Here is a 25,829-nt window from a genome sequence, read left to right on the forward strand (position 1 = left end):
TATTAGGAATACAGTCTATGACCTCTTAGGGAGCCCCTGCTCTGCTACTTCCCAGTTCTGAAAGATTCGAGTTGACACCAATTGGTTACAGTGGCAAGTACTTTATTGCAAAGAACAGTTTAAAACACTTAGTATTTAAGCAGCAGTTCATAGAATAGAAACTGGAGATATATTTCCCACTTCCACGTTGGGTAGAGTTCGTGCCTTGGACTCTCGCCCCTCGCTGTCCTCTCAGCCCCTACCCCTTGGATCCCGCGGATCCTACTTTCTTTAGACTTCTTCAGACTACACAGGTGTTAGGCTCCTGCCAGCATTTACATCCGGCCGGATAAATCTAGTCTCAGACTACACAGGTGTTAGGCTCCTGCCAGCATTTACCTCCAGACGGATCAATCTAGTCTGCACCATCGGGGTTTCTCTACCCTGAACCTTTGTTTGAGCTGTATCTTTATGCACTGTTAGCTGAAGATCATGTGCTATGTTGACAACATCATCAATTTGATGAGGAGGCCAGACTTAACCTCATCAACCTGCTGAAAAGATCCCGGCTGACTGCGCCAACTTAACATTATCAACTTGCTGAGGAGGCCAGACTTAGCTTCATCAACTTTGATGAGGCAATTAGGCTGATAACAGTAACGTGTCCTGGACAATGGCAAGACATTTAACGCTCCCCTTATCTATTTTGGGGAATGTAGCTTGCATTTTTCCAGACATGCTAGATTCTTCTTTTGGGGTTTAAATACACATTGTCCAAGCTAACTAGTGTAATACACTGAATCAATGTGGTTACCTAAAATAAATTTTAATACAAATGTATGATTAATACAATACATTTGGTTACATATTAAATGTATTTCATGATTATATACATTGCATAAAACAATTCTTTGATACTTGTTGTATTTTTAATAAACAACGGCATAGTCTAACCAACCGGCCCTACGTCTTTGTAGCGAGGATACTTAGAGAAGAAGGGGAGAATTTAAATTAGAAGTGCTTCAGGGATCAGTGCCAGCCCCATTATGGTTTACACTGGCAATAAATGAGTTCGAAGTAGAGATAGTAATCAAGCTATCTAATTTTCCTAATGATACAAACCCATTGCTTGGGAGAGGGGATTACTGCAAATAAAATGGAACAAGACAAGCTAACACGTTGCTCAATATTTACATCAAAGTTTAGCTCCTTAGCCACCTATTGTCTCAGTGCCAATTTCTTTCAACTTGTGTGACTAGACTTTGCTTTAAAAATCTAAAATTTTAAAGCAACTTTTATCAAATCCTTTCTGTGGAAAAATGGTCAAAAAACTCCCAAAATGTGACAAGTGCATTTCAGGTTCACAGTGGCATTTAGTGAAGGTGAAGGAGAATGGAATAATCAGCCCCTGAGTTTCAACAAACCATTTGCTTAAGGTAGGTTAAATACTCAAACAGGATCCTAGCCTCCCCACATGCATTTCCAGTTGCAAGTTGCTAGATAATGATCAGATGTGGGAAAACTGGCTGATTTTCTCCTATCTAACTGAGTCCATGTTTCTCATCCCTAACTGTGACTCTAGCTGAGATCAACCAACCCAATAAGGACCTGGGAACTTCTTGGTTTGTATGGTTGGACTACTTGCTACTTTACTGAGCTAATCAAGGAAGTGACTTAATCTTTTTGGGGACTCCATAATACGCTGGCCTGGAAGTACAAAATACAAAACAAAGTTCACAACAAGAATTTAAAAACAATAACCCTTAAAATTGTACTACACAAAACAAACCCACTAAATAAAGGTCCTGCAATGGAATGCAATAGCCCCGACATTGACGCGGAGACGGGAACGGAGGGGAGGAGTCCGATAGCAAGCAATGAACGCGCAACATTGTGGGATGGGTAGGAATATCCGATTTCAACGCGATTGCCTCATTATCATTTTACTTCTGGATTTTGGATCTCCAATGTGTGTGAGCGGGCGTGAAGTGGATCTGCATGACACGATTGCACCTCAACTATTTAAAGGCCCAGTTCATAGATAAAATGGAGGAGGATGTTTAGAGATTGCAACAGTGCTGTTTGAAGGAAAAAATCATTAATATGTCTGGAAAGAGCAAAGGCTGCGCCCAGGTTTGGCAAGTCGTCCCTGGATGTTCTGTTGGGTGCAGTAAGGGAGGTCCTGTTTCCACCCAATGGGTAAAAGAAACCTGCTGCCACCACTAAGAAAGTGTGGCTTGAGGTGGCACAGGAGGTGATTAGCAAGATCATCGCTGTGAGGTCCTGGATTTTGTGCCAGAAATGTTTCAATGACCTAACCGGGTCAAGAAAGGTGAGCAAAGTTAAAGGTTCACCTACATCCTGCAGTGCACCCCCTCTCACTCTGTCTCGTCAAGTGTACTCCATTCACAGCACTCCTCACACCCATTTCACTTTCATCAGTACCCATTGTTCCATTTAAATGCATATCCTCACCTCTCCCTTCCTCCATCCACCACTGCCACTCAACCCAATCCTCATGTAATCTGAAACCACCTCATTCAGCTCCCCTGATTCTCAGCACATGACCTCAAACGGCACCGTCAACATGTTCCTCAAATGCAAGCTACTCGTGATGTATCTGCCTGATTGACACACTCATTGAGTGCACTGCAGCTATTGGATGCACACATGCCTCAGAGCCACTCATAGGTCTGCCGTGCTACCCTTGCAGGAGAAGAGAGCGCAGAATGCCAGGGAGTGGGTAAGGACTGGAGGCAGACCCCCACAGATCGTGGAGTTTTAACTGGTGGAGGAGGAGGCTTTGGAGATTAGCGACATATCCATCTCCCTAAGCATCGGAGGTGGTGAGATTGGTAATGCATTGGAGCAGGCTGACAGCATTAATCTTTCAGACGCACATCTCCTACAAGACAAAGTCATCTTCAGTTCACTTCAGCACTTTAATCATCTGCTTTTCAACATTTGTAAAGTTCCATGACTAAATCATATCCTCTTCTCTCCTCCAGGGCCACCACGCAAAGAACAGGAGCCCCTGCCGGAGAGGATGAAGACTCCTCAGAGGAGTTCACTCCTGCTGAGGGCCCACCGTCACAAGAGACATGCAGGCACCAGCGCAGAAAAGAGCACATCGGCAGGGCCTGTAAGACAGTTAGGTGCAATGTCACCTGGTGATTGAAACAGCACAAGTGAGCATGAGCAAAGAGAGGTGACAAGGACAGCTGTGGAAAGTCCATGTCTGAGGGCCCAGTCCTCTCCAAGCTCTGCTCAGCTGGACAGAGATGCTGAACCCGGGGGACCATCAATGAAAAGGAGAATGCTAGAAGCTCAGCGGCAACTCTGTGAGGTACTGGCAGTCCTGCCAGGTACACTCTTCACAATGGCACAGAGGATGGAGGAGAGTCCAGCTTGAACATTTGTGTAGTGATGTCGCAGGGCCATTCAAAGATACAATTTTCTATAGAGAGTCTGGCCTCCTCTTCGAAGTTGTATCAGGGTGCAGAAATGAGTCCTTATAGGCCCAAGCGATGCCCTTGCAAACACTGACCACCAACATGTCATCTGGCTACCGTATGCTGGCAGATAGTTAAGCCGTGGGCTTCCAAGGCACCGCTGATCTCCTCCAAGCTGCTCTTCCGCAGGGGGCCCAGAGGAGGGAGGATGGTGATAAGAGAAATGAAAGAACGCACTCTTCTCTAAGCATTGCCATATCTTACCCGTTGCCCCTTCCTCAACCAGTAGTCGACATGCTGTCTCTGCTCCCGCTGGCTCAGTCCAACCCAGCATAGGTGCTGGTGGAGCAGTCAGTGGCAGGGCCCTCACAGGCTCCAACTCCCTGAGATCATCGGCTTCAAGCACCTCAGAAGTCAGAGCAGGGATCAGAGCAGCCTGCCTCTACCTTTGCTGAAGCCACAGGGATTGCACCATGTAGAAGTGCCAAAGATAGGAATAGACAGGCTTTATAGTTCACCAAGGGTGTTTTTTTTATATTTGTTGTTGAAATTCTTTTGCTGTGTCATATTAAATGTATTAATTCACACCACTTTCTTGTCTGCCCCATTATTGAGTGAAGAGTGCCCATTCTGCATTTAATTTGTTTGGTACTGAAGGTGGAGAGATGAATTGACTGACATCAATTGGTGGGTGTGGAACCAGTGGATGAATGGTTTCAGGACTGTTTGTGCGAGGGGGGATGTTATCGTGAGATTGGTCCAATGTGAGTGACTAACTGAACCTTTGAGCTATCAGGGCATTCCTGGCATCTCGAGCAGCAAAGTGATTGGCTGATCTTGGGTTGGGCGTCCCATCTTCCTTCTCTCCATTGGAATCCTCATCAGATGAAGAGTGCTGAGTGGCTTCTTTCTCCTGCACCTCTAGTCATCGCTGTTGCGTTATGTTGTGCAGAACATAGCAAACTACGATTATTCCCGAGACCCTCGCTGATGAGTACTAAAGGGAGGCTCCAAATCTGTCCAGGCATCTGAAGCGCAAATTGAGCTTGCCGATGTCTTGCTCGATGTCATTTCTCGTTGTCATATAGCTGTCATTGTATCGCTCCTGGTGCTTATCGGTGGGGTTCCTCAGAGGTGCCATCAGCCAAGTTTGAAGGACGTATCCCTTGTCAACTAGCGTCCACCCTTTAAGGTTCGTTCCAGGTCAGAACAGGTCGGGGATGTTGGACTGCCGTAATATGAAAGCATCATGGCAACGCCCAGGGAATCTGGGGCAGACCTGCATGAGCCTTTTCTTGTGGTTGCACACCAGCTGAACATTGATGGAATGAAATCCCTTGCATTTAATGAATGCTTCTGGTTGATCTGGGAGTGCTCAAATTGTCAAATGTGTGCAGTCGATGGCACCCTGCACCTGTGGGAAGCCAGCCAGAAATGCTCATTCTGGCTATTGTCAACATAGGGGAAGCTTATATACCTCCCAGCCCTGGAAAACAATCCATCGTCACCTGCCTTATGCATTTATGTGTAGCCAACTGCGAGACCCTCGCTATGTCTCCGCTGGCAACCTGGAAGGAACCGGATGCAAAGAAATTAAGGGTGGTGGTTACTTTCACAGCCACTAGTAATGCGTGGCCACCAGATCCAGCAGGCAGCAGGGAGCAGGTCTTTCTGTTGGAAGCTGCAGATGTCTGCAGCCACCTGACGTGAAAACCTCAGCCTTCGGAAGTATTGCTCCTCTAACAGATCAAGGAAGCTGAGTCTGTGGGTAGGGCTTTCTGTGAGCTTATCCCCTCTGTTGCTCCCTTCTCTGCTGGCCACCTGCAGCTCCCTCCACAGCGTGCCCTTTCTGCTGGTGATCCTCATGCTCTTCTTCAGTCCAATCGAGAGCAGCCATGACACCTCCCATCATGAATTTCTCTGACTGAACATCTCAAAGTTCTCTAAATAACATTCTCACACCAAGTACCAAACTGTATCCCACAAGGAATTGAGAAAGGATCCGTGAGTACTGAACCTTTATTCACATCGGGTCTCCTGACCTTTAACCGCCCCGATAAAGTGGCAAACAATCTCGCCTCAGTTTCCCTGGTAACTCTCCCGATCCTCAGGAGACCAGTGCTGCACCAGTTAAGTTCAATTCAGGCTCCCAATTGCATTATAGGACCCCAATTTAAGTATGCTAATGAGCTACCCACTTTTCCATATTGGAATACTCGGACACCCCGATATACGCCGCCATAAAAATGGTGGCATACACGACGGGTTGGGGTCGGGTTACGCAATTTTTACTTTTTAACCCCAACCTTCTCCCACCCATCATGAGGGTTTAATATCGAGGCCAGTGAATTTGTAAAACATAGAGAACCACAATTTTCCTACTGTAGCTATTTTATTATAGAACAAAAATAACAGATATTCAAGTGCAGGTATCATGTGACGTACAGATTGATTTTTTTTTGTGTGTAAACATTTACATTTATGAAGGAGGAAGACAGTTAGCAAAACACAAAGAATAATCATTTTATAAAAGCCTCTATTTTTAACTAATAAAGCTTGCTTCAGTTGAGTCCAAAACCGTTGCATGCAAACAGCTAACTGCAAATGAATACTGTTACTTCTAAGTGATATTTGCAATCATCTTTATATGGTGTTGTACTAATTTTATCATTTTCATTTCAGCAATTATAGCGTTCTTAGTCATTTTCCCCAACACAAGTTTGGATCAAGTTCCATATAATAAACATTCTGATACTGTAAAATTAAACCAAGGCGAGAAAAGGAAAGGATTTTCTTGTGAATCCAGCACAGTTAAGAAAGAAAATAAGACTTGAATTTATATAGTGCATTTCACGACCTCAGGGCTTCCCAAAGCATGTTACAGCCAATGAAGTACTTTTGAAGCGTAGTCACTGTTGCAATGTAGGAAACATGGCAGCCAATTGCACACAGCAAGGTCCCACAAACAGCAACGAGATAAATGGCCAGATAATCTATTTAGTGATGTTAGTTGCGGGATAAATATTGGCCAGAACATCGGGGAGAACTCTTCTGCTCGTCTTCAAAATAATGCCATGGGATATTTTACGTCCACCTCTGAGGGCAGACAGGGCCTCGGTTTAACGTCTCATCTGAAAGAGAGTACCTCCAACAGTTCAGCACCCCCTCAGTATTGCACTGGAGTGTCAGCTTAGATTTTATGTTGCGGTCTCTAGAGTGGGACTTGAGCCCACTCCAGGCTTAGAGGCAAGAGTGCTAACCACTGAGCCACAGCTGACACCTAAATTAGTGGGTTGCTGTGTGGTGATAATTACAAGGCCTAGTAGCCTAATGGTTAAGGTATTGGACTAGCAATCCAGAGATTATGAGCTTATGTTCCACCATGGCAAGTTATGAAATTGATTTCATAAATTGATTTATCTCAGAAATTATTTAATTTGTGGTTTGTCGCCTGGAAAGCGACTATGAAAGCTGCTGGATTATCATAAAACCCAATTAATGTACTGCAGGTAAGGGAACCTGCTACCTCTACCCAGTCTGGCCTTCACGTGACTCCAGTCCCATACTATGTGGTTGAGTCTTAATGCCCCTCAAGGAAACTAGGAATGGACATTAATTCTGGCTTCCTTGTGTCACTCACATCCCAAGAACAAAAATAAAAAATCTTGCTGCAGCCTGAGTAAGATTGGGAGCTGAATATGGCAAGATATTTGATTTTTAGAAAATATTGAGAATATATTAGAAAAGGTTAGATTTACTGAATACACTCAAGATAATTTCCTAAAATAGTATATATTGAACAAGGAACCATGTGGTGGTCAATTTAGTAATGAACCAGAAATAGATACTATGATGGAGGTATTGTAGGTTTCTATGGAAGGATGAGTTAGATGGGCTGAGTGGCCTCCTTCATTCATATTCATCTTTGTGAAAATAAACTAGAGATTCAGAATATAGCTGTGCAGAATAGACTTCTGGGAAAAAACATCTGTTTTTTTCTTTTAAATTTTTTGTCGGAGGTTAAGGATAAACATAGATAATTACATTTTCCATACAGAATGTGTTGGAAACATGGATGAGTCATCTATGCAACTGATCAAGGTTGAATGTCTTTAATATCTTCTGAATTGCTTTCCAGAGCTTGTGAGAAATTTCACACAACTTTTTTTTCTTCTTGCATTTTACCTGCTGTTTGTTCCATCCATCAGGAGACTGAATGGGTTAGGTATCATCCATTGGATAGCTAATTGTATATGGTCTATATAGGCCCATCGGAGTCCATGCCAGTTCCGTGCAAGAGCAATCCAGCTAGTCCCACTCCCCTGCCCTATCCACGTAGCCCTGCAAATTTTTTCCTTTCAAGTACTGATCCAGTTCCCTTTTGAAAGAGACGATTGAATCTGCCTCCACCATCCCCCCAGCAGTGCATTCCAGATCCTAACCACTCGCTGTGTAAAGAAGTTTATCCTCATGTTGCCTTTGGTTCTTTTGCCAATCACTTTAAATCTATGTCCTCTGAGTATAATCCATAGACCATATACTTAGAAGGATTGGGCTAATTGGGGTTTTCTCATTCCATGCTATTTTATATGTTCTAAAACAATATTGATCTATAGAAAAATCTTTACTAAGGTTTTGGAGACAGATTTTCCATGTGATGTATCTGGATATGTTTAAATTCAAACTGTTAGGTCTGTACCTGTATTTGAGAATTATGCATGTTGTCAAACTTGAGAGCTTTAAAAGATGAAAACGAATAAGCCATTATACTGAATCCTGAACCACAGTAAATGAACTTAAATGTTTTTCCCCCTAAAATTCTAACCTTTTTGCCTTTCTGGGCTGCATAGGTGCATCCCAGGAAACTTTAAGGGCCACATATAAAATTTAAATCAATCACATTAATTTATATTTCTCTCATGTTTATGATACTAACAGAATCTTGATGTTCTGGATTAAGATTTACCCCACGGGTCACAGTTAAGGTATCCCTGTTGTAACCATCTTAAGATAAAGTCAGTTAATTCAGCTTATTCATGGAAATCAGAGCTGATTTCTGAAGGAAATCGCCATTTCAGGGTGATCAGTGACATGGAACTGGAAATGCACCATATAAATGGCTATAATGGTTTTAGAAGCATATTATTAATAATACTCTGTTTTCTTATTGAATTTGCAGCCAGTGAAAATGTGGTCATTCACCAATTCTTTCAGGCAAAATTGACCCAAACTGGTTCTCTTATTCCTCCACATCATCACCTGAGCCTTAGAGGATCCAAAGCTGTGCTGTTGTCTCAGAATATGTCTTCTACTTCTCGAACCAAAGGACCAAAGAAGTTTCTGGATCTTAACAGCAAGGTATTGGCGGGTCAACGTTTAACTAATCATAGAAACGTAGAAAGGTTACAGCACGGAAGGAGGCCATTTAGCCCATCGGAGTCCATGCCAGTTCCGTGCAAGAGCAATCCAGCTAGTCCCACTCCCCTGCCCTATCCACGTAGCCCTGCAAATTTTTTCCTTTCAAGTACTGATCCAGTTCCCTTTTGAAAGAGACGATTGAATCTGCCTCCACCATCCCCCCAGCAGTGCATTCCAGATCCTAACCACTCGCTGTGTAAAGAAGTTTATCCTCATGTTGCCTTTGGTTCTTTTGCCAATCACTTTAAATCTATGTCCTCTGGTTCTTGACCTCTCCGCCAATGGGAACAGTTTCTCTCCATCTTATCTGTCTCGACCCTTCATGATTTTAAATACCTCTATCAAATCTCCTCTCAACCTTCCATGTTCCAAGGAGAATAACGCCAGCTTCACGAGTCTATCCACATAACTAAAGTCCTCATCCCTAGAATTATTCTAGTAAATCTCTTCTGCACCCTCTCTAAGGCCTTCACATCTTTCCTAAAGTGCGGTGCCCAGAGCTGGACACAATACTCCAGTTGTGGCCGATCCAGTGTTTTATAAAGGTTCATCATGACTTCCATACTTTTGTACTCTGCGCCTCTATTTATAAAGCCCAGGATCCCGTATGCTTTTTTAACCGCTTTCTCAACCTGCCCCGCCATCTTCAACGATTTGTGCACATATACCCTCAGATCTCTCTGTTCCTGTACCCCTTTTAGAGTTGTGCCCTCTAGTTTATATTGCCTCTCCTTGTTCTTCCTACCAAAATGTATCACTTCGCATTTTTCTGCGTTAAATTTCATCTGCCACGTTTCACCCATTCCACCAGCCTGTCTATATCCTCTTGAAGTCTATCATTATCCTCCTCACTGTTTACTACCCTTCCAAGTTTTGTGTCAGCTGCAAATTTTGAAATTGTGCCCTGTACACTCAAGTCCAATCATTAATATATATCAAGAAAAGCAATGGTCCCAGCAAGGACCCCTGGGGAACCTCCCTCCAGTCCAAAAAACAACCGTTCACCACTACTCTCTGCTTCCTGTTACTTAGCCAATTCTGTATCCATATTGCTACTGTCCCTTTTATTCCATGAGCTTCAATCTTGATGACAAGCCTATTATGCCGCACTTTATCAAATGCTTTTTGAAAGTCCATATTCACCACATCAACTGCATTGCCCTCATTTACCCTTTCTGTTACCTCATCAAAAAACTCTATCAAGTTAGTTAAACACGATTTGCCTTTAACAAATCCATGCTTGCTTTCCCTAATCAATCCACACGTTTCCAAGTGACTGCTAATTTCTGTACCGGATTATCGTTTCTAAAAGTTTCTCCACCGTCGAGGTTAAACTGACTGGCCTTTACTTGCTGGGTTTATCCTTACACCCTTTTTTGAACAAGGGTGTAACATTTGCAATTCTCCAGTCCGCTGGCACCATCCCCATATCTAAAGATGATTGGAAGATTATGGCCAGTACCTCCGCAATTTCCACCCTTACTTCCCTCAGCAACCTGGGATGCATCCCATCTGGACCGGATGACTTATCTACTTTAAGTACTGCTAGCCTTTCTAGTACCTCTTCTTTATCAATTTTTAGCCCATCCAGTATCTCAACTATATCTTCCTTTACTGAGACTCTGGCAGCATCTTCTTCCTTGGTAAAGACAAATGCAAAGTTCATTTAGTACCTCAGCCATGCCCTCTGCCTCCATGAGTAGATCTCCTTTTTGGTCTCTAATCGGCCCCACCCCTCCTCTAACTACCCATTTGCTGTTTACATGCCTATAGAAGAATTTTGGATTGCCTTTTATGTTGGCCCCCAATCTATTCTCATACTCTCTCTTTGCCCCTCTTATTTCCTTTTTCACTTGCCCTCTGAACTTTCTATATTCTGCCTGGTTCTCACTTGTGTGATCAACCTGACATCTGTCATATGCTCCTTTTTTCTGCTTCAACTAATTCTCTGTTCTTCTTCAGTTACATAGCAGGAGCTGTACTCTTGTTATATGAACATGCAAATTAGCGTTACCATAAAAGTAATGCACATTTACTGAACGTTAATTATACACAGCACTAAAGCCCAGATTTTTTTGTACAATCCTGTGAATCTCTGGATACCTTATAGGTTCACAGCTGATTGGCTTAGTTGCTGAGTTTTTGATTCCAACTTAATGAACAGAAAATCAACAGCAGTCTGTCAGGATTGAGAATTGGTTGACAGACAGGAAACAGAGAGTAGGAATAAACGGGTCTTTTTCCGGGTGGCAGGCAGTGACTAGTGGGTACCGCAGGGATCAGTGCTTGGGCCCCAGCTATTCATAATATATATCAATGATTTGGTTGAGGGAACTAGATGTAACATTTCCAAGTTTGCAGAAGACACAAAGCTGGGGTGGAATGTGAGCTGTGAGGAGGATGCAAAGAGGCTCCAATGTGATTTAGACAAGTTGGGTGAGTGGGCAAGAACATGGCAGATGCAGTATAATGTGGATAAATGTGAGGTTATCCACTTTGGTTGTAAAAACAGAAAGGCAGATTATTATCTGAATGGTGATAGACTGGGAAAAGAGGAGGTGCAACGAGACCTGGGTGTCCTTGTACACCAGTCGCTGAAAGCGAGCATTCAGGTGCAGCAAGCAGTTAGGAAGGCGAATGGTATGTTGGCCTTCATTGCAAGAGGATTTGAGTACAGGAGCAGGGATGTCTTACTGCAGTTATACAGGGCCTTGGTGAGACCACATCTGGAGTACTGTGTGCAGTTTTGGTCTCCTTATCTGAGGAAGGATGTCCTTGCCATGGAGGGAGTACAATGAAGGTTTACCAGACTGATTCCTGGGATGGCAGGACTGACATATGAGGAGAGATTGGGTCGACTAGGCCTATATTCACTAGAGTTTAGAAGAATGAGAGGTGATCTCATCGAAACATATAAAATTCTAACAGGACTAGACAGACTAGATGCAGGGAGGATGTTCCTGATGGCTGGGGAGTCCAGAACCAGGGGTCACCGTCTCAGGATGAGGGGTATGCCATTTAGAACCGAGATGAGGAGAAATTTCTTCACTCAGAGGGTGGTGAACTTGTGGAATTCTCTACCACAGAAGGCAATGGAGTCCAAGTCATTAGATGTATTCAAGAAGGAGATAGATATATTTCTTAATGCTAAAGGGATCAAGGGATATCGGGAAAAAGCAGGAACAGGGTACTGCGTTAGACGATCAGCCATGATCATTTTGAAGGGCCGAATGACCTACTCTTGCTCCTATTTTCTATGTTTCTATGATTCCTGTGATATATGTGGCCAGCAGACAAGGTTCCTTACTGGCAGCCTAAACTCAGAAAATGGCCCCATTGTGTCCTAACGTTTTTAGATTTGGTTTAGTATTTTACGCACATCATTACAATTGATAATAACCCACCTTGCAGTGGGTTCACCCATTTTTGTATGAGAAGTATTAAATAATTTCATGTTTACCAGTCTGACCTAGGATGAAAGCTAAAGCGAAGGAGACAAATTAACCACGTCAAACTTTAAAAAAACATTTTATACCGGCTCTAGTAAAAATTAATTAAATTTTCTTTGGGATCCTGCATCAGAGGCCTATTAGTCAAGTGTTCATAAGGATGCAATTCCAGTGGTTGGTACATAGAATTCCAGACTGTTCTGACTCAGAACACATTTCGAGATATAAGGCAGGTGCTCCATTCCCCTACCCAAATATATACACTGTTCTACTAATAGATATGCTAAATACAGCCTAGTAAAAAAAAAGATAGACTTGGATTTATATAGCGTCTTTCAAAACCTCAGGACGTCCCAAAGTGCTTTACAGCCAATTAAGTACTTTTGAAGTGTAGTTTTTTTTTATTTGTTCATGGGATGTGGGTATCGCTGGCAAGGCCAGCATTTATTGCCCATCCCTAATTGCCCTTGAGAAGGTGGTGGTGAGCCGCCTTCTTGAACCGCTGCAGTCCATGTGGTGAAGGTTCTCCCACAGTGCTGTTAGGTAGGGAGTTCCAGGACTTTGACCCAGTGACGGTGAAGGAACGGTGATATATTTCCAAGTCGGGATGGTGTGTGACTTGGAGGGGAACGTGCAGGTGGTGGTGTTCCCACGTGCCTGCTGCCCTTATCCTTCTAGGTGGTAGAGGTCGACGGTTTGGGATGTGCTGTCGAAGAAGCCTTGGCAAGTTGCTGCAGTGCACACTGAGCCACGGTGTGCCGGTGGTGAAGTCACTGTTGTAATGTGGGAATGGATGTATGGCAGGCATCAAGATTCTTTGCCTCCACTGGACTAGGTAATTAGAGAAGGAAGCAAGCATATGTATTTATTACTGTGACTTTAGCTACATACATTATCTTCTTACTCACCATCAAGCAAGCACCATGATGACAGGAAATGGTTTGGTAGGTGAGGATACTTGCAGTATGCATGTTTCTCAATGGGATAGGGCCCAAGACAAACCAAATGAGAAAGAAAATAAATTTGGATATTTCTCTAATCAACAAAATTAACCTTAGAGGATGAATTTAATTGGAATTTAATTCTTAATAGAAATTCACAAAAGTACATTGAATACTGTATAATATTCCTGAATTAGTCTCTCTCTGGGGGGGTCCTGGATGAAGATCTTCATTTATTTAATTTTGTTTGAAGAATAAAGCATGTACTTAATGAAGTGCCCTCCAAATTCATCATTAATTTCCCAAGCTACTGGCTGTGCCTTTTTTCCCAACATAGTGCAAACTGGAAGTGAAGTGGTGACTGAATGAAAACAATTCTCAGTGAGCACTGTTAAACAGCAAATGAAACCTAGTGACTCCATGCAAGCTATTGCTTATGCCCCACTGTAATCAACTTGACAGGCCTGACAATAGAGGAGCAGGGTTTAATTTAGATAATCTTGCAAATGTCCAAGTTGCTCAGTAAGAATTTCTAGTGTTTGTGCTTGATCTTTGCTTCTGATTTTGGTTCTGAGTTTGGCTTCCCCTATTCCTGCCAATTTTTGTACTGTGAATGATCAAGAGTGGGAGAGAAGAAGATACATTGAGATGGGAATGATTGAAATAGGCCTAAGGAGATAGAATGAACAAGACGGCAGAAAAATGAGCTAGGAGATAAAACAATTAAGCAGGCAAGGAGAAATCAGCTTGGAAGAAGGGAAAATGAGCAGGTAGGATTTTTAAAAAGCATTTGATAAGATACCACATATGAGACTTATGGCAAAAACAATGACACATTGAGGGGAATATAGTCACAGGGCCAGAGAACAGTTGGAGTGAAGAAAGCAAAGCATTATGGTAAAGGGAAGTTTCTCAGACTGGTAAGATGAGGTGAGGGGTCTTTCACAGTCGTCTTTGTTGGGGCTGTTCTGATTTACTATATCAATAAATAATCTAGATTTAAGAATTGGGGAACAATTGAGATTTTATGATAGCATCAAATTAGGAGGAATGGCAAATGGCTACAAAGACTGTGAAAGATTACTGGACATAGATAATCAGTCAGAATGGGCAATAGGGGGCAAATGGAGTTTGAATACGGAAATGTGAAGTAATGTATTTTGGAAGTAAGATTAGGAAAAGGAAGATTTTAAATGGATTAGAGGAAGGATATAAAAGCGATAGGAAATGTGCAACATTTTTTCACTGAGATGTTCCCAGGGATGAGCGGCTACAGTTATGAAGAGAGACTTGTTCGTTTTTTTTTTCCCACCGGAGCAGAGATGGTTGATGGGTGACTGGGCTTTTCAAGATTATCAAAGGTTACTATGAAGTAAATAATGACAGATTGTTTCCACTGGTTGGTGAGATGGGACCACTGGGATGGGCTCCACCTGAACCAGAATGGGACTAGTCCCTTAGCAGAAAGGATAAATAGATCTGTCAATCAGACTTCAAACTAATAAGATGGGGGGAGGGATCTAGAGAAAATAACACAAATCCCCTGGACCTGATGGCCTACATCCTAGGGCTCTAAAAGGGGTGGCTGCAGAGATAATGGATGCATTGGTTGTGATCTTCCAAAGTTCCCTAGATTCTAGAACGGTCCCAGTGGATTGGAAGGTAGCAAATGTAATCCCACTATTCAAGAAAGGAGGGAGAGAGAAAATAGTGAACTACAGGCCAGTTAGCCTGACATCAGTCATCGGGAAAATGCTGGAATCCATTATTAAGGAAGTAGTAAAAGGGTACTTAGAAAATCATAATATGATTAGGCAGAGTCAACATGGTTTTATAAAAGGAAAATCATGTTTAACAAATTTATTAGAGTTCTTTGAAGATGGAACTAGTAGGGTAGATAAAGGGGAACCAATGGATATAGTATATTTGGACTTCCAAAAGGCATTCGATAAGTTGCCACATAAAAGGTTGTTATTCCAGATAAGGGCTCATAAGGTTGGGGGTAATATATTAGCATGGATAAAGGATTGGTTAACGGACAGAAAACAGCGAGTATGGATAAACGAGTCATTTTCAGGTTGGCAGACTATAACTAGTGGGCTGCCGTAAGGATCAGTGCTGGGGCCTCAGCTATTTACAACCTATATTAATCATTTAGATGATGGTACTGAGTGTAATGTTTCCAAGTTTGTTGATGATACAGATCTAGGAGGGAAAGTAAGCTGTGAGGATGGTATAAAGAGTCGGCAATGGGATATAGACAGGTTAAGTGAGTGGGCACGAAGGTGGCAGATGTGGGGAAATGTGAGGTTATTCACTTTGGTGGGAAGAATAGAAAAGCAGAATATTTTTTAAATGGTGAGAAATTCTTACATGTTGGTGTTCAGAGAGATCTGGGTATCCCCGTACAAGAAACAGAGAAAGTTAGCATGCAGGTACCGCAAGCAATTAGGAAGGCAAATGGCATGTTGGCCTTTATTGCAAGAAGGTTGGAGTACAAGAGCCTTGCTACAACTTTACAGGGCTTTGGTGAGACCACATCTGGAGTACTGTGTACAGATTTGGTCTCTTTATCTAAAGAAGTGGAATTTAAAATAAATTTGTTGGACTATAACTTGGTGTTGTAAAATTGTTTACAATTGTCAACCCCAGTCCATCACCGGCATCTCCACATCATATCTAAAGAAGGATATACTTGCCTTTGAGGCGGTGCAACGAAGGTTCACTAGATTGATTCCTTGGTTGAGAGATTAAGTAGAATGGGCTTATACTCTCTGGAGTTTAGAAGAATGGGAGGTGATCTCATTGAAACATATAAGATTCTGAGGGGGCTTGACATGGTAGATGCTGAGAGGTTGTTTCCCCTAATTGGCGAATCTAGAACTAGGGGGCATTGTCTCAGGATAAGGGCTCGGTCATTTAAGACTGAAATGAAGAGGGTTGTGAATCTTTGCTATCCTCTACCCCAGAGGGCTGTGGATGCTGAGTCATTGAGTATGTTCAAGGCTGAGATAGATAAATTTTTGGACTCTAGGGGAATCAAGGGATATGGGGATTGGGTGGGAAAGTGGAGTTGAGGCCAAAGATCAGCCATGATCTTATTAAATGGCAGAGCAGACTCGAGGGGCTGTATTGCCTACTCCTGCTCCTATTTCTTATGTTCTCATGTTCCTACAAGTCTAAAAATTAAAAAAAATAGGTGATGAGAGTAAAGGTCAGATCAAGGTAAGGGACAAGGGTAACAAACAGTCAGGGAACAAATACAGTCATAGAACATGAGTACAAAATGACTGTTAAAAATAAAGTGATGGGAACAATTATTAAAAACAAATTAAATTGCCCATACAGCAATGTGCACAGCATCCAAAACAATACGAGGGAACTAGAGACAATAATTTATAGTGAGGAGCCAGATGTAGTAGGGACAACTGAAACATGGCTACATAAGGAACAGGACTGGCAGTTAAATATTGCAGGATATAACGTATTTAGAAAGTATAGGGAAGGAAGAAGGTGGGGGGGGGATGGAGTAGCTGTACTAATTAGAGACAACATAGTGACAATAGAAAAATGGGACTTAAGTAATATTAAGATAGAAACAAAATCCATATGGATTGAGACAAAGGATAAGAAGGGATCGATCACCTTACTAGGTATATTCTACAGACCACCAAATAGTGGAAGGGAAGTGGGAAATATTTAGAACGGTGATCAATAGCGTTCAGAGAAATATATTCCTTTCAAAAACAAGAACAAACTAGCCAATAATGAAACAACATGGATGAATAAAGAGATAAGGGTAAAATTGAAACAACAAAAAGGCATATTCTAAGTACATAGACAATAAAGGAGAGAATGACAAAAGGGAATGTGAAGAGGTTAGGGAGGATGTCAAAAAGACAATTAGGAAAGCAAAGAGTAACTCCAAAATTAAATTATCAAGGAGTATAAAAAGAAATAGTAAAGTATTCTACAAACAAATAAATAACAAAAGAAAAATCAGGATAGGGATAGGGCCACTAAGGGATGTACAAGATAAACTCACAGGTAATGACAGCGCAATGGCAGAAATATTGAATAGTTAGTTTGTCTCAGCATTTACCAAGGTGATTAACAAGGTGGGTATGACATTAGAAGAGGAGATCACAAAAGGTATAAAGACATTTAAGATAGAAAGGGGGGAGATAATTGATAAGCTAATCAACAACGACAACAACAACTTGCATTTATATAGCACCTTTAACGTAGTAAAACGTCCCAACGCACTTCACAGGAGCGATTGTCAAAAAAAAATTGACACCAAGGAGATATTAGGACAGAAAGAGGTAGGTTCCGAGGAACGTCTTAATGGAGAAGAGAGAGGTAGAGATGCGAAGAGGTTTAGGGAGGGAATTCCAGAGTTTAGGCCTAGGAAGCTAATGGCGCAGCCGCCAATGTTGGAGTGATTAAAATCGGGGATGGACAAGAGGCAAGAATTGGAGAAGCGCAGAGATCACGGAGGGTTATAGGGCTGAAGGAGGTTACAGAGATTGGGAGGGGTGAGGCCATGGAGGGATTTGAAAACAAGGATGAGAATTTTAAAATGGAGGCGTTACCAGACTGGGAACCAATGTAGGTCAGTGAGCACAGGGGTGATGGGCGAACGGGGCTTGGTACGAGTTAGCATACAGGCAGCAGAGTTTTGGATGAACTCAAAATTATGGAGGGTGGAAGATGGGAAGCCAGTCAGGAGAGTATTGGAATATTCCAGTCTGAAGGTTACAAAGGCATGGATGAGGGTTTCAGCAGCAGATAAGCTGAGGCAGGAGCGGAGATGGGCGATGTTATGGAGTTGGAAATAGGCGGTCTTGGTGATGGAGCGGATATGTGGTTGAAAGCTCATCACAGGGTCAAATAGAGCTCCAAGGGTTGCGAACGGTCTGGTTCAGCCTCAGACAGTGGCCAGGGAGAGGGATGAAGTCGGTAGCTGGGGAACAGAGTTTGTCGCGGAGACCGAAGACAGTTGCTTTGGTCTTCCCAATATTTAGTTGTAGGAAATTTTTGCTCATCCAGTACTGGAAGACAAACAAGCAGTGTGACAAATCGTTGGGGTCGAGGGAGGTGGTGGTGAGGTAGAGCTAGGTGTTGTCAGCGTACATGTGGAACCTGAGAAACTAGAGAAATATGCAAGTTCGGGGCTAGGGCAGGGGGGATCCATACGGGAAGTTTGGTTTGGAGGGCTAGGGGAAGGGAGGGAAGCAGCAAAGGCAGCTGAATGGATGGTCTCAATCTTAGTGACATAATTGTCCATGAGCTCCCCGCACTTGTTTTATCCTCAAACTTAGAGAGGATAAAACCCCTGGTCTGGACGGATTGCATCCACGCATATTAAATGAAGTTAGGGAAGAGATAGCAGAGGCACTATTACGTATATATAAAAAATCATTAAAAAAGGGAATATTGCCAAAGGACTGACAGACAGCTAATGTTATTCCTATATTTCAAAAGGGAGATAGAACAAGCCCAGGGAACTATAGACCAGTTAGCTTAACGTTGGTGGTAGGAAATATAATGGGCATCTTTACTCAAAGATGAAATAGAAAATATCTGGAAAATTAAAATATAATAAAGAATAGTCAGCATGGATTTCAGAAGGGAAAGTCATGCTTGACCAACCTTATTGAATTAGTTCAAGAAATAACAGAAAGAGTAGACGAGGGTAATGTAGTAGATGTAATATATTTTGATTTTCAAAAGGCCTTCAATAAGGTACCGCATTGTAGACTCATGACTAAGGTCAGAGCATATGGAGTCGGGGACAGGTAGCAGAATGGATAGCAAGCTGGCTACAAAACAGAAAACAGAGAGTAGCAGTTAAGGGTAGCTACTTAGACTGGCAAAAGGTGGGAAGTGGTGTTCCACAGAGATCAGTACTGGAAACAGTGTTGTTCACAGTTTACAACAACGATTTGGACTCCGGAATTGGAAGTACAATTCCAAAATTTGCGGATGACACGAAATTGGGGGGTGTAGTTAATACAAAGGTTACAATGCAAGAGCACATTAATAAACTTGTAGAATGGGCATGTAATTGGTAAATGAATTTCAATATAGATAAGTGTGAGATGGGGCATTTTGGTAGGAAGAATATGGAGGCCACCTATTGCTTGGATAATAAGAGTCTAAGTAGGGTAGTGGAGCAAAGGGATCTTGGGGTACAGATACACAAATCATTAAAAGTAGCGATGCAGGTTAATAAAACCATAAAAAAGGCAAACCAAGCACTGGGGTTCATTTCTTGAGGGATAGAATTGAAAAGCAGAGAAGTTATGTTAAACTTGTATAGAAACTTGGTTAGACCACACTTGGAGTACTGTGCGCAGTTCTGGCCTCCACATTATAAAAATTACCTGAGGAAGGAGGAAGCCTCCGAAAGCTTGTAGATTTCAAATAAAAATCGTTGGACTATAACTTGGTGTTGTAAAATTGTTTACAATTGTCAACCCCAGTCCATCACCGGCATCTCCACATTATAAAAAGGATATAGAGGCATTGGAAAGGGTGCAAAAAAGATTCACAAGGATGATACCAGAACTGAGAAGATGTACTTATCAGGAAAGTCTAAACAGGCTGGTGCTTTTTCCTCTAGAAATGAGAAGACTGAGTGGTGACCTGATAGAGTTCTTTAACTTAATGAAAGGGTTTGATAGGGTAGACGTAGAAAAATATTTCCACTTGTGTGGGAGTCCAAAACTAGAGGTCATAAATATGAGATAGTCACTAATAAATCCAGTAGGGAATTCAGGAGAAACTTGTTTACCCAATGAGCGGTAAGATTGTGGAACTCACTACCACAAGGAGTAGTTGAGACAAATCGCATAGATGCATTTAAGGGGAAGCTAGATAAGCACACAAAGGAGAAAGAAATAGGGTATGCTGAAAGGGATAACTGAAGTAGAGATGGAGGAGGCTCGTGTGGAGCACAAATGCTACCATAGAACAATTGGGCTGAATGGCCTGTTTCTGTGCTATAGACTTGATGTAACATAATGTAAATAGCCACTTGGGCAAAGTAATGGAATATTCCCAGCAACTATGGAATTGTACCCCAGCAAGGAGTGGATGCCTTCAGGAAAAGAGGAGAGGGGATAAAGTTAGCTGAGAAAAGTGCTGAGGAAGAAGCCCTTTTTTTCACAGCCTGGTGGTAATTTTCTGCATTTACGCTGCCAGCAAGGACTCTTGCATGCAGGTCATGCATATCAGAAAATCGCTGGTTGCCCCTGATTTTCCAATGGTTAAAATGAATGGAAGGAAACTCTGGGCTTTATGCTCACGCTTTCTCTGCAGGCATAGCACACCAACCATAACTCACACTCTGAAAACCAGTCCTCCTGTTTCTATCTAAACAGTGGCCTGCTCTCTGAACATAGGATAATACAGCTAAAATTATAGGAGACATGTTGTGATGCTAAGGGATTTTTCAATAGTTCACCTATACAGTGTGTGAAATATCTAGGTGAATTGCACTATTTCTCAATATAGCAAAAAGAAGACCTTAAGTAACTGAATTGTCCATCTGACTAACTAACCCATGTTAGTTACAATTGTATTGTTTTTCCTTTCTCTAAGTTCCTGAAAAAGAAGAGAGCAACAACATTCCTCCAGCATCTGGAACGTGGTGGGCCTGTAACCCTGGCTGCTCAGCTCCGGGTAAGTATTTAGGAGCAGCTAATAGCAATCTTAAATGCCTGGTACAGTTACTGCTAAACATTGTACGAAACATTGTGCATCTGAAATACACCCTAAGTTTCATGAATACAGAAAGATTTCCGTCAACTGCATCAACTGATAATTAATGTAAGTAACCAAGAATAGAACAAGATAATTGTCATTTCTGAACATACAACTCAGGTTTCTGTGAGTTTTTCATCATGAACAGTGGCTATGTAGTTACTTGTTTGAGAACATAGCAGGAGAGCAAATTAGCTTTCTCTCTAAAGCAAATACTATAAATGGAACTTCATATTGCTATTCGCAAAGATGAATAATGAGATGTTTACTCAAAAATAATTCTTTTACGATACCTAAAAATAGAAGGAATACTAAATCTTTACTGGATTTCTCTTCTCTGTAGAGTTCAATTAGTGATGTAATGGGAAAGCTCCAGAATTCATCTCCTCACTTTGTACACTGCATCAAGCCCAACACGTCCAAGCAGGCAGACATGTTTGACAACTTCTATGTATCAGCTCAACTACAGTACATTGGTGTTTTGGAGATGGTGAAGATGATCCGCCATGGATACCCTGTACGACTATCTTTCAGTGACTTTCTTGCAAGGTAGGTTAACTGTTAACTAACCAAGGATCAAAAGTTATTAACGTTCTGAAGCACAGCCATGCCCAGAGCTTACAACTTATTCCTGTTTCTATTTTCTACTTGTAGTACTGACAAGGATTGGTTTATGTTGAGAATTAGCCCTGGGGATGTTCCTTTGTTGTTTTGACTCCCAAGGAGAATAATGAAGTCGGCATTTACTGTAAACCCGCTGATTATATTCTGTACTGTTCATTTACCTGTTTAATGCTCAAAAAATTTATCTGTTGGTTTATAACCTGATTTGTAGTCTGATAGAGTGCATGTCTTCCTGCCTAAAAGGATGAGGCGATCATGTGCTGACGTGGGCCTAGAAATTGGGCTGTGTAGCGTACGTTTTTCAGGCGCTATTCGGCTTCCTAATTCCTTAATATGGCGGGCAGGAAACATAAGAACATAAGGAATAGGAGCAAGAGTAGGCCATCCGGCCCCTCAAGTCTGGTCCGTCATTCAACAAGATCATGGCAGATCTTCTACCTCAACACCATTTTCCTGCACCATTCCCATATCCCTTGATATCTAGAAATTTATCGATCTCTGTTTTGAATGTACTCAATGACTGAGCCTCCACAGCCCTCTGGAGTAGAGAATTCCAAAGATTCACCACCCTCTAAGTGAAGAAATTTCTTCTCAGCTCAGTCCTAAATGGCCTACCCCTTATTCTGAGACTGTGACCCCTGGTTCTAGACTCCCCAGCCAGGGGAAACAGCCTCCTTGCATCTACCCTGTCAAGCCCTGTAAGAATTTTGTATGTTTCAATGAGATCACCTCTCATTCTTCTAAACTCTAGACAATACAGCCCAGTCTACTCAATCTCTCCTCCTACGACAATCCCGCCATCCCAGGAATCAGTCGGGTGAACCTTCGTTGCACTCCCTCTATGGCAAGTATATTCTTTCTTAGGTAAGGAGACCATAATTGTACACAATACTCCAGGTGCAGTCTCACCAAGACCCTATATAATTGCAGTAAGACATCTTTATTCCTGTACTCAAATCCTCTTGTAATAAAGGCCAACATACCATTTGCCTTCCTAATTGCTTGCTGCACCTGCATGTTAGTTTTCAGTTTTCATGTTATGTTCCCATGTACGAGGACACCCAGGTCCCTTTGAACATTAACATTTCCCACTCGCTCACCATTTAAAAAATGCTCTGCATTTTTTTTCCTACCAAAGTGGATAACTTCACATTTTTCCACATTATATTTCATCTGCCATGTTCTTGCCCATTCACTTAGCCTGTCTATATCCCCTTGAAGCCTCTTTGCATCCTCCTCACAACTCATATTCCCACCTAGTTTTGTGTCATCAGCAAACTTGGAAATATCACATTTGGTCCCCTCCATCCAAATCATTGATATAGATTGTGAATAGCTGGGGCCCAAGCACCGATCCCTGTAGTACCCCACTAGTATCCCTGTAGTACCCCACTAGTCACAGTCTGCCAACCTGAAAAAGACCTGTTTATTCCTACTCTCTGTTTTCTGTCTGTTAACCAATTCTCAATCCATGCCAGTATATTACCCCTAATTCCATGTGTTCTAACTTTGTTCACCAACCTCCTGTGTGGGACCTTATCGAAAGCCTTCTGAAAATCCAAATACACCACATCCACTGGTTCCCCCTTATCTATTCTGCAAGTTACATCCTCAAAGAACTCCAATAGGTTTGTCAAACATGATTTTCCTTTCATAAATCCATGTTGACTCTGCCAAATCCTATTATTATTTTCTAAATCTCCTGTTATCACATCATTTAGATTCTAGCATTTTCCCTACTACTGATGTCAAGCTAACAGTTCTGTAGTTCCCTGTTTTCTCTCTCCCTCCTTTCTTAAATAATGGGGTTACGTTTGCTACCCACCAATCTGCAGGAACCATTCCAGAATCTACAGAATTTTGGAAGATGACAACCAGTGCATCCACTATCTCTATAGCCACCTCTTTCAAAGCCCTGGGATGTAGATCATCAGGTCCTTGGGATTTATCAACTTTCAGTCCCATTAATTTCTCTAGTACTATTTTTTTACTAATACTAATTTCTTTCAGTTCTTCATTGTCGCCAGACCCTTGGTTCTCTTGTATTTCTGGGAGGTATTTTGTATCTTCTTCCGTGAAGGCAGACACAAAGTATTTGTTTAATTTCTCTGCCATTTCCTTATTCCCCATTATAAATTCTCCGGACCTACATTTGCCTTTGCCAGTCTTTTCCTTTTTATATACCTATAGAAGCTTTTGCAGTCCATTCTTGCGGAGCAGGCTCGAAGGGCCGAATGGCCTACTCCTGCTCCTATTTTCTATGTTTTATGTTTCTCGCCAGTTTACTCTCATATTCTGTTTTCCCTTTCTTTATCAATTTCTTGGTTCTTCTTTGCTGAATTCTAAAATGCTCCCAATCCTCAAGCTTCCTGCTTTTTCTGGCAACTTTATACGCCTCTTTCTTTGATTCAATACCACCTTTAATTTCTCTTGTTAGCCACGGTTGGACCACTTTTCCTGTTGGGTTTTTGAAAATTATGTATTAATTCTTTAAATGCTAGCCATTGCCTGTCTACCGTCATACCTTTTAATGTAGTTCCTCAATCAACCACAGCCAACTTGTGCCTCATACCTCCATAGTTTCCTTTGTTTAGATTTAAGACCTTACTTTCGGGTTGAACTACATCACTTTCAAACTTAATGAAGAATTCTATCATATTATGGTCACTCTTCCCCAAGGGCTCCTTTACAACAAGATTATTAATTAACCCTTTCTCTTTGCATAATACAAGATCTAAAATAGCCTATTCCCGAGTTGGTTCCTTAACATACTGATCTAGAAAACCATCTCATATATATTCCAGGAATTCGTCCTCCACAGTATTAGTGTTAATTTGGTTTGCCTAATCTATATGTAGATTAAAGTCCCCCATGATTACTGTATTACCCTTGTTACATGCACTTCTAATTTCCTACTTTATACCGTGCCCTATATTACCACTATTGTTTGGTGACCTGTAAACAACTCCCACCAATGTTTTCTGCCCCTTGCTGTTTCTTAGCTCCACCCAAACTGATTCGACATCTTGATCTTTTGAGCCAAGATCCTTTCTCACTATTGTACTGACCTCATCTTTTATTAACAGAGCTACCCCACCTCCTTTGCCTTTTAGCCTGTCCTTCCTAAATGTTGAATATCCTTGAATATTCAGTTCCCAGCCTTGGTCACCCTGCAGCCACGTCTCTGTAATGGCAATTAGATCATACCCATTTACTTCTATTTGTGCCGTCAATTCATCTACCTTGTTGCGAATGCTGCGTGCATTCAAATAAAATGCCTTTAATTTTGCCTTTTTAACATTTTTTCCTATTTTGATCTTTGGGCCTGGACTGCTTCATTATCCGGGGCGCTGCGAATGGAACTGAACACTGTGCAATCATCAGCGAACATCTCCATTTCTGACCTTATGATGGAGGGAAGGTCATTGATGAAGCAGCTGAAGATGGTTGGGACTAGGACACTGCCCAGAGGAGCTCCTGCAGCAATGTTCTGGGGCTGAGATGATTGGCCTCCAACAACCAGTATCATCTTCCTTTGTGCTGGGTATGACTCTAGCCACCAGAGAGTTTTCCCCCTGAAATCCATTGACTTCAACTTTACTCGGGCTCTTTGATGCCACAAATGCTGCCTTGATGTCAAGTGCAGTCACTCTCACCTCACCTCTGGAATTCAGCTCTTTTGTCCATGTTTGGACCGAGGCTGTAATGAGGTCTGGAGCCGAGTGGTCCTGGCGGAACCCAAACTGAGCATCGGTGAGCAGGTTATTGGTGAGTAAGTGTCCTTTGATAGCACTGTCGACGACACCTTCCATCACTTTGCTGATGATTGAGAGTAGACTGATGGGGTGGTAATTGGCCGGATTGGAATTGTTCTGCTTTTTGTGGACAGGACATACCTGGGCAATTTTTCACTTTGTCGGGTAGATGCCAGTGTTGTAGCTGTACTGGAACAGCTTGGCTAGAGGTTTGGCTAGTTCTGGAGCACAAGTCTTTAGCACTACAGCCAGGATGTTGTCGGGGCCCATAGCCTTTGTTGTATCCAGTGCACTCAGCCGTTTCTCGATATCACATGGAGTGAATCGAATTGGCTGAAGACTGGCTTCTAAGATGGCAGGGATATTGGGAGGAAGCCGAAATGCATCGTCCACTCGGCATTTCTGACTGAAGATGGTTGCAAACGCTTCAGCCTTGTCTTT

At 42.2% G+C, this 25,829-nt stretch overlaps 1 protein-coding gene across 1 annotated transcript in view; it reads left to right on the plus strand.

Annotated features, from left to right (window-relative positions):
- myo16 (myosin XVI) overlaps nt 1-25,829 on the plus strand; it is a 773,985-nt gene that overhangs the window by 630,746 nt on the left and 117,410 nt on the right. Inside the window, exons 25-27 of the mRNA XM_067986709.1 lie at nt 8,611-8,789; nt 20,848-20,928; nt 21,353-21,558. Coding sequence (XP_067842810.1) covers nt 8,611-8,789; nt 20,848-20,928; nt 21,353-21,558 — 466 coding nt within the window. The remainder of the gene's footprint in view (nt 1-8,610; nt 8,790-20,847; nt 20,929-21,352; nt 21,559-25,829) is intronic.

Source organism: Heptranchias perlo, chromosome 6 (assembly GCF_035084215.1).
Source record: "Heptranchias perlo isolate sHepPer1 chromosome 6, sHepPer1.hap1, whole genome shotgun sequence".
NCBI classification, from domain to species: Eukaryota; Metazoa; Chordata; class Chondrichthyes; order Hexanchiformes; family Hexanchidae; genus Heptranchias; species Heptranchias perlo.